This window comes from Salvia hispanica, chromosome 1 (assembly GCF_023119035.1).
Source record: "Salvia hispanica cultivar TCC Black 2014 chromosome 1, UniMelb_Shisp_WGS_1.0, whole genome shotgun sequence".
In the NCBI taxonomy this organism is placed as follows: domain Eukaryota; kingdom Viridiplantae; phylum Streptophyta; class Magnoliopsida; order Lamiales; family Lamiaceae; genus Salvia; species Salvia hispanica.
Window position 1 is genome coordinate 7,055,565 of NC_062965.1, and position 8,845 is coordinate 7,064,409.

Below are 8,845 nucleotides of genomic sequence, written 5' to 3' on the forward strand. Positions count from 1 at the left end.
AAATAGTGGGTAAGTGCAATTGATTTTTTTGCTAAAAACATAGACAATTAATTGAATTGAACCGCAGTAGTTTGGTGAGAATTTTCGTCTTCACAGACTTTATTTGTTTCAAATTCTCAGCCTATATTTGAAGAAGAGAGTGAGAGTTAATTTTGGCAAACCACTTTAGCTCACCAAAAAAGAAGCCTTTTTCCTCTCCTTTTAATTTCCCCTTTTGTTGTTCATTCCACACCAACCCACCCATCCTCACACACATTTCTTCACTCCCCCTCTCCCTCTCTCTCTCAATTCTTATAGAGAGAGATATAGAGAGAGAAAGTGAGAAAACCACACACAAAAACTTTAAAAAAAAAACAGAGGATGAAGAGAAAGTCATCTCCATCTTCGTGCTCCTCCTCTTCCTCTTCCTGCTGCATCGAATCGCCATCAATCGCCGCCGCGCCTCAATCGAAGCCCGACGCCAAGCCCAAGCCCAAGCGCGTCAGAGCGAAGAAGAATCAGAGCGAAAATTCCGCCACCTCTGCGAAATCGCGAAGCTCGATTTACAGAGGCGTCACCAGGTACTCATACACTGCCATCAACTTTCCAATTCATGCATGCATGCCGTTTCAATCGCTTCAATTCATCGATTCGTCTCCCGAATTAGGCATCGCTGGACTGGAAGATACGAAGCTCATCTCTGGGATAAGACTACTTGGAACAGCATCCAGAACAAGCGAGGAAGACAAAGTGATTATCTCTTTTTTTTCCTTTTTCCTTTTTCCTTTTAATTTAATCATTGATGGAAAAGCGAAATTTGGTGAAAGCAAGGAGATCTGAGATCGATCTTAGTTTAATTAATTACGCATTTAATTAATTAGTTAGTTAATTAAAGGAGGCTGACTGTGTTTTTATTCTTGGCGATGATCCGATTCATTTACGCATTTGCCGCTGCCGCAGTCTATTTAGGTAACCTCTCTTTTTGAAATAATTAATTCACGTTAATTGTGATTAATGTGTGCATGCAGAGAGCAATTTAATTGAATTATGATGCAATTAATGTAGGTGCTTATGATAATGAAGAAGATGCGGCTCGAACCTACGATCTAGCTGCACTTAAATACTGGGGCCCTTCCACCATCCTCAATTTTGCAGTAACTCTCTCTTTAATTACTCTGTTTAATTGCTTAATTGGATCTGCAATCTGTGATGGTGAATAGTAAATTAGGAGGGTTTATGCGAATTTGCTTTTGAGCAGCACGTGCGGTGTGCAGACAAAATGAGGAGAGTGGGAAAAGGGGATATTCAATTGAGAGTAGATTATGTGTTGAAAGTGAAGTTAGCAAACTAATTAAGACTATTAATAGTATGTTTGACTGATAATGAGGATTACTAATGCCACATGATTATGCAGGTGGAGGGCTACAACAATGATCTTGAAGAGATGCAAAAATTGACCAAGGAGGAGTATTTGGCTTCACTTCGGAGGCGGAGTAGCGGCTTCTCCAGAGGCGTCTCTAAATATCGCGGCGTCGCAAGGTACCAATTTATGATACATTGTGACATGTTATATTATAAAATTAATTGGTGATAGAAGAAGTGATACATGAAACTTATATAATGTGTGAGTATTTATTTTTCTTTCATTTGCCAACAAATCCAAACATAAATTGAATAGTGTAAAATAAATAGAGATTTGCAATTTTGCATTGGAGTCTCATTGAAGTACATAAAACGGTTTGAATTTTCTGTATTCTTAACAAAAAAATCAGTTTACTGGGGGCCCACGTTGTGTTTCATTCTTACATGATGTTTTAGTGGCAAAAAATGTGATTTCTATGTCGTCAAAGTCGCTTTTACATAAATATACTAAGGGAGGAATTATTTGCATGATTCTTCCTCTCCGACTAATTGGTCAAAATTCATAATTCAAATTTACTAATTTGTCACTGTTTATATCTTTGGATTTTTGGTTTTGACCCGTCAAAATTGATTTCATAAGTTATCTTTTTTTCTGATATTATTGGTCACTTTTTACTAATGCTATGTATGTGTAAAATAATTTTACTCATAAAAAATGTACTATAAAACTACAAAATCTGTTTTATAGTAATTCATTGAACTAATAGTATATTTTAAATCTAGGCAACTTCCATTTTTTGGAATTCGATATATTATACACTAAAATCAGTAACTGAATCTCATATCAAGAAGTTGACTTATTTTGCGTCCATGAGTCGTATATCTTTTTGATCCGTCATAAGTAGTTGAGATATCATATTGAATAGTTGACTTACTTTGCGTTCATGAGTCGTATTTCTTTTTGATCCGTCATAAGTAGTTGAGATATTTTTTTTTGTCAAAAACTTTATTCTCCTAATTAACTTTTTCTTCTTCTCTTATTTTTTTCACTTTAGTTTATTATCTGTGCACTTAACCTCTAAAAATAAAATAAAATAAAGAAAAAAAAACTCTGAAAATGAAATATTTGACTTTTATGAATTTGTATTTGGACAGGCACCATCACAATGGCCGGTGGGAGGCTAGAATTGGGCGCGTTTGTGGAAACAAGTATCTCTACTTAGGAACCTACAGTGAGTAACCCTCATCTCTTCAAAATCGATTTATTCTAAACAATTTGATTAACTATGTTTTTAGATTCTTAAAATATTAAAATAAATAGACGATAAGTATTACTCAGCGTGATGTAGTTACCAACCCCACCTGATTAGTTGCAGAGATCTGATATCGGAAATCCCCATCATCTTGTCGCTAAACAAATTAAAGTCATTTATAAAGGATTAAAAAGCTGACATGGCACATTGATGACTAGTTTTACTACTTAATTTATACTAGTATTAAGACAGTATCTGCAGACCTCACAAAGGAAACTTTGTTCTCCTTTATTAAACTCAGAAATATTCCCTTGGTGATGTGGGATGGGTTGGGGGTAGTATGACTAAGACTATGACTAGGAGGTTCCAATATTTTATAACTTAACAAGTTTGACTAGAAAGAAATTTTTATTTGGATGGATCTAAACTTACTAAATAAATATTCAGCCCTAAACCCAACCGTAAACCCACAATGTAGTTGAACTCCGTAAATACGAGTGTGAACAATCCAAGTACTCGCGCAACTAGAACAATTCCGAGCACACCTAAAAACTAGGGGAAATCTGAGTCGTTTCATGAATGGATAGTCCTCCGTCCACGAACAACCATGATTTACATGTTTAAATAACAGTATGCAATTATACCCTATTGCTAGTGGATATTCAACTAATGCAATGCCTATGAAAGTTGACAACTTGTTTGGAACTATCAAGTTCTAGTCAACCTCGTCCCATCTTCGTGGTCACTAACAACAGGGTAAAATGATTGCACCTTAATAATTGGAATTTCTTAGTGCTAAGAATTTGTTTATATAAACAAAATCCCACTTAAAAGTTGATGTATATCTTTCAGTGATAGATGTATGGATATGCTTCACTAACATGCTGCAAGAAGTGTCCCTTTCCTAGTCAATTTGACTAAAACGCTTTTTTACCACCGGCCTAGCTAATGATCCCATTTCGCGCAGGCACTCAAGAGGAAGCTGCAGCAGCATATGATATGGCAGCGATAGAGTTCAGAGGCCCGAATGCTGTAACAAATTTCGACGTAAGTAATTATGCGGATAAGTTGAAGAAATTCCTACCTGAGGTGCAAGTGGAAGAGGTCCATGTGAAGCAGGAAGCAAACTCAACTCCCCCCGACGAAGTACAAGCAGAGGAAAAACCTAACCCGGTTGCTGAAACAAGTAGCCCTAAGCCCGAACCCAAAGATTCCAACGAGTCAGAAGGCATGGTCACCATGGACCCAATCGATGAGCACGGGCACCCTTGGGACCTATGTCTAGATACTCTATTCAACATCCTCCCAATACCCGACATGCCTCTGGGGAAAGCCTCTGAGGTGTTCGACTACAAGGGCTTCGATGACGATATTGAGTGCATCTTCGATGAGCCATTGGATGATAACGAGATCCTCCAATATGGCAGCCAGATTGACGCAGCGGGCGCATTGGTATCTCAGGACGTGAAAGGGCGGGATGCCTCCACTTCGGCTTCACCTTCTTCATCGCCATTGTCTTCAGTCACATCTGCCTGCAGCAACATCTAATCTACCTTCAAGTTTTAAGATGTTTAGACCTTTTAAGTTACTGTAACTTTAGGTGAGGAAGCTAGCTGTAGATGATAAGAGTAAGATGCAGTGCTTCTGTTCAAGCTCAGATCTTTGGCTTGTTCATGGCCCCCTTTTTCCCCCTCCCTGAGATAAAGACTGTCTCAAGAGATAGCTCTGTTTATCAGTATGTAATTCTAGGATCTCTTTGTTCTTTCATAAAATGAATTCAGTGAGTTATTTTAGCTTCCTGTTTCGACACATAAATTTTTCCATAAATGACATTGACAGATAGTACTATAAGAAAACAAAGTGATGAAGTGACACATTCATAAATTTACACTCTTCAGCTTAGAACATAAACAATAAAGTAAAATATCTCATTCAGAGAAATGAAAAAAGCATGGCTGGTAATAATCTTATGTAGACCAAATCATGTAAAATTAGATATTGATATGCTACAAAGTCATACAACAAATGTGAAGTCTAGCTGATTTTGGGTACATTTAAGCAGGTAATGCTAACATTCAGCTCTTAGCTCGCTGTATCCACAAACGAGTTTGGAGGTCGAACGCGTATATGAACACCATCCACATTTCATAAAACTAATTAAGTAATCAACTTGAACAGGACATCAAGAAAACCTTGCATCCCCATTGTCTTGCTTTAATAGACAGATCTAAAGCTTCAACATTTGAGAGGCATAATCTACAATTTAGCACAGTGCAACAACAGAGCGTATGAGAAGCCGAGAAATAACTAACTCAGCTTAGGTGAAAGCATTATTATTTATAATAACAGGTAATGCCTTCTAGCATTTCAAAACCACAACACAAAGAAGAGCGTGGGAGGTGCTGCCCGACTAAGCACCTCCAAACGAAACAGTCTAATAAGCTAAAGTTGCAATACATAGTAAACGCACTCAGATTAAGCTGGCAGCAATATCTACAATTATGCATATATTTCACCAATTTAAGCAAACCTAACAGACGATAGTTCTGAAGATCTCTTAGCAAGGTGCTCGGATGGGATCACTCCTGTCTTAAATGTACCACAGAGGAACTTCATGCTTTGGGAATGGATCCACAGAGAAGTCACCGGGTGCAAAATCGAATGGTGAGTCAAGTCTGAAGTCAGCAAAATTCTCCCCTACATCACCATTGTAAGAGGAGTTGTACGATGATCTGCACTGCTCATACTGGAATTCTGTTGACATATAAGTAGTGTTGCTTAATGGCACACTGGTTTGTTGAAATGTACCGGCATGCGACAAAGCACCCTGTCTGAAAAAGTCGCCACCCTGTTCAAGCTGACTGGCTGATTGCTGAGGGTTCTGCCCCATGAGAATGTTCAAATTCTCGGAATCAAAGCTATTGTTTCCCTGAAGATTGTTGTCATACATTGACATTAGCCCACTAATCAGTTTCTGATCATCTTCGGGAATCCCCAGTTCAGAAACATTTACACAAGCCGGTGCATTAGGATTGGAAGACTTGGTTTCAATGGAAGGAGCCAGGCACACAGCTTGTTTCTCGTCGTTGGTCTGATAGTTTGGTGCAGAAGAACTGAATCTGAATTGGCAGTTATTCTGGTGATTGTTCCTCCATGCTTGGTCATTAAATCCCATGAGCTTATCACTGTGGGGGCACTGAGGAAACTCACAGGTATATACCCTCTCACTCTTGTGCTCTTCAACAGAAACCTGTTTCCTTTTCATGGTGTAATCTACATCTACATCGAAGATCTCTCCCTTGACAGGAGCTAGGGGAAGTACCATAGGGTTATTTTTATTTCCAGAAACCTTGAAGTTGAACACATTCCTATCCAGTGGCTTGCAGTCGACTGCAATGTTGGCATCATCTTCTACTCCGTCCACATCATAGTCACTAGTATCATTGACCGAATATGATCCGCTCTCAGCATAGGATGATGATGGTGGATAGCTATCAGGATATAGTTTTCTAGACAAAGCCTCTTCCTGGTTAATTATAGACAGCCAAGTCGCACTCTCTTTTGCCGTCATCTTGTCCTGTAAACACTTAGACTGGCGGACAAGCTTGTGTATCTTGGCGATATCAGGAAATATGTGTTTGATCACGGAGGTCAGGACGCCAACCTTCCATGCCTTCTTCAGATCGTGGGGCTTCTTATACGGAGGAGGTCCTTGATCCTTGGGCAAACCCAACTCTGGCCACCAATCTTCTGTCCCAGAAGGCCACCAAGGAGGCGAGACACCCTTTTCCAGCGGGAAGCGCCTCTGCGGGGGATTACAGTGCTGCATCAGAGCCGAAAGCAGAGATCCAAGCGTAGTGTCCTGCAGCTCCTGAAGAGTCTGAGGAGTCGATGCCACCACACTCGAAGCCTCAGTTTTCCCAGGGATCGAATGCTCTGTCTGATACTTAGCAATTGCTGCAGGGCCATTCCGGTCGAATCTGACTTTCTCCTTCCACCATGCACGGAGATTATCAGACGCTCCTGTCACAGGTTTCCCTTTCTCAGGAATGATTCCATACACGAAACCTTGAGCTTTGCAGACCTCCATCATCTTCAGCATATACTTCAAGATGCCATCTTGGGCACGGGACATCTTCTTCCTCCGTGCTTGCTCTTGAGACTGGCGCTGCTTGGCACCGTCATCAACCTTGTCCTTGCTCTTCTTCTGATCCTTGAGCCGCTTCAAGAGCATCCGGTCCCTCCACATCCTCTTCTCCAGCTCATCAAGATCCATCTCCTCGTCACTGTAGTCTCCGTCCACCTCTCCCACCGGTTCGAGTTCCTGGGAGCCCTTCAATTCTCCAGGAGGACTAGTCAGAAAATCAAGATTATCACAAAACCCCATCTCCTCAAAAATTCCCATTTAGCTGACAAGTCCAACGAATCCAAGAACACCACTTCTCTCGATCGACCTCTTAATTCTTTTCACGCCTCGATGATACCCTAAACCCCACTCGATCGACTTCTGGGATCAGGTGAAATTTAAAGGGAAATTCCAAATCTGATCCAAGAAACAATGAAACAACAAATCGAACATCAACCAAACAGATCCAGTTAATATCAAAACCAGATGCATCTAAAGCACAATTTATTACGCTACAAATAGTAACCCAATAACCCTAAACTGCAAAAGTACAAGAACAGGTCACAGATTCTTTAATCCTACACATATGACAAATCTAACCAAAATTCTTGATTACGAACACCGTGATCTTCAAAAACCTTAACAGAATCTGTGATCTAATAGGTTCCTCTGAGCAAGATCAGATTTTTACCAGAGTCTAAAACACAAAATGAAAAACAGAACACAGAAAGTAACACATGATCACTAAGCTCTGCAAAAGTAACACAATAAAGATCAATCACTTCACGCGTAAAACCCAGCTCACAAAATTTGACTCTCAACTATTCCAAGACTTGACCTTTACACAGTTGATGTTGATGCAGAAATCAATTAAAATAATTAGAACTTTGATTCTTAGAAACAAACAGAGATAGATTCATACAAAGGAAAGTTACCAATTTACGTTCTACTTTTCTGATCAGGTGCTGAGGACCCAATCTAGCTTTTTTCTAGATCAGATAACTAGATAAGGATGAGTTAGGAGAGAGAGAGAAGAGAGCATGTGGGGAGTTTTTGGTGGGTTTCGCCTTTTTGTAAGAGTTGAAAAAGCAGGTGAAGAGAGAAGTATAGAAGCTGCGAAGAAATGGGAAATGGTAGTAAATGCTACTTATGCGAATTAAATCTAATTTTTCCTTTTCGGATAAAGTATAACTAATTTAACCATGGTTGATACTATAAGCAAAATCGTGGTTGACTAGTATGTGGCGAAACGTTTATTTACTTAATTAAATTTGGTTGTGAATCATTACTTAGAATCTTAGATAAATGTTTACATTATTTTTACTAATGTAATATTCCCTTTCTTTGTTATTATAAGTGAGATATTTTCATTTTAAACAAAAAATCATTTTTCTTATTATATTTTTTCTGTTTAAAATCATCTACCTTACTATACTTTTTCACCTAATATACCTTTTTTCATTCCTCTATTTTATTCATCTCATACTTTCCTCTTTCCACTTTAACTCTTTAAATACCAATTTCTTAAATTTTGTGCCAAAAGAAGTGGCTCGCTTATGACGGGACGTAGAGAGTATATTTTTTGGTGTTGCGATATGTTATGTGAGATTAATATACTTCATCAGGGTATATTATATGTTTACATTAGGCTGTGATACATAATGTAGGCAACTACTCTCTTCGTCCCATTAAATATGCAACATTTGCTTTACGGCACAAGATTTTATATAATGTTGTTTTGTGAATTAATGAAGAGAGAGTAAAGTAAGAGAGAACAAAAAGTAGAGAGGGTATTGTTTCCATTTTTAGAAACGTTTCATTTTTAATAGGACAAACCAAAAAGGAAAACGTTTCATTTCTAATGGAACAGAGGGAGTATTTACATTATTTTCTATTAATGTGCTACTTAAGTGAGAATTGACATTTGCTAGCTATATGGGTACTATACCTTAGCCTCAAGGATAAGTTAACACCAGGGAGAATGGGAAGTATATACTCAAGGTTACTAGGTTAGACTACACTCTAGCCCCATAGACTGCTAAATCCTTGTGGAATGGATTAAACTTCCAGCCCTTAGTGAACTAATTAAAATGTACATTACTCATAAGAGTCATATACATTAAAC

General features: G+C 38.6%; 2 protein-coding genes across 5 annotated transcripts; one reads left to right on the forward strand and one right to left on the reverse strand.

Annotated features, from left to right (window-relative positions):
* Positions 1-166: 166 nt before the first annotated feature.
* Positions 167-4,387, forward strand: LOC125202281 (ethylene-responsive transcription factor WRI1-like). Its single transcript, XM_048100656.1, has 7 exons — positions 167-560; positions 647-729; positions 940-948; positions 1,045-1,133; positions 1,394-1,518; positions 2,497-2,573; positions 3,562-4,387. Exons 1-7 carry the CDS (start codon positions 361-363, stop codon positions 4,140-4,142), a joined length of 1,164 nt encoding a protein of 387 aa, XP_047956613.1. The 5' UTR covers positions 167-360; the 3' UTR covers positions 4,143-4,387.
* Positions 4,388-4,883: 496 nt separating this feature from the next.
* LOC125202280 (ETHYLENE INSENSITIVE 3-like 1 protein) lies at positions 4,884-7,830 on the reverse strand. 4 transcript variants are annotated; one of them, XM_048100651.1, is made up of 2 exons: positions 7,656-7,830; positions 4,884-7,137 (listed from the first exon to the last, which is right to left on the reverse strand). In XM_048100651.1, the coding sequence occupies exon 2, from the start codon at positions 6,997-6,999 to the stop codon at positions 5,185-5,187; it is 1,815 nt and encodes a 604-aa protein (XP_047956608.1). In that variant the 5' UTR covers positions 7,000-7,137; positions 7,656-7,830; the 3' UTR covers positions 4,884-5,184. The 4 variants fall into 4 exon arrangements, with proteins under 4 accessions (XP_047956608.1, XP_047956610.1, XP_047956612.1 ...); XM_048100653.1 differs by having other exon boundaries at positions 7,643-7,830; XM_048100655.1 differs by lacking the exon at positions 7,656-7,830 and adding an exon at positions 7,412-7,427.
* Positions 7,831-8,845: the final 1,015 nt, after the last annotated feature.

Excerpts from the sequence above, each read along its gene's own strand:
- LOC125202281 (XM_048100656.1), top strand. The coding sequence starts at position 361 with ATGAAGAGAAAGTCATCTCCATCTTCGTGCTCCTCCTCTTCCTCTTCC. Across the intron at positions 561-646 it reads ATTTACAGAGGCGTCACCAG|GCATCGCTGGACTGGAAGAT; the intron begins GTACTCATACAC and ends CTCCCGAATTAG. Across the intron at positions 1,519-2,496 it reads AAATATCGCGGCGTCGCAAG|GCACCATCACAATGGCCGGT; the intron begins GTACCAATTTAT and ends GTATTTGGACAG.
- LOC125202280 (XM_048100651.1), bottom strand. The coding sequence starts at position 6,999 with ATGGGAATTTTTGAGGAGATGGGGTTTTGTGATAATCTTGATTTTCTG.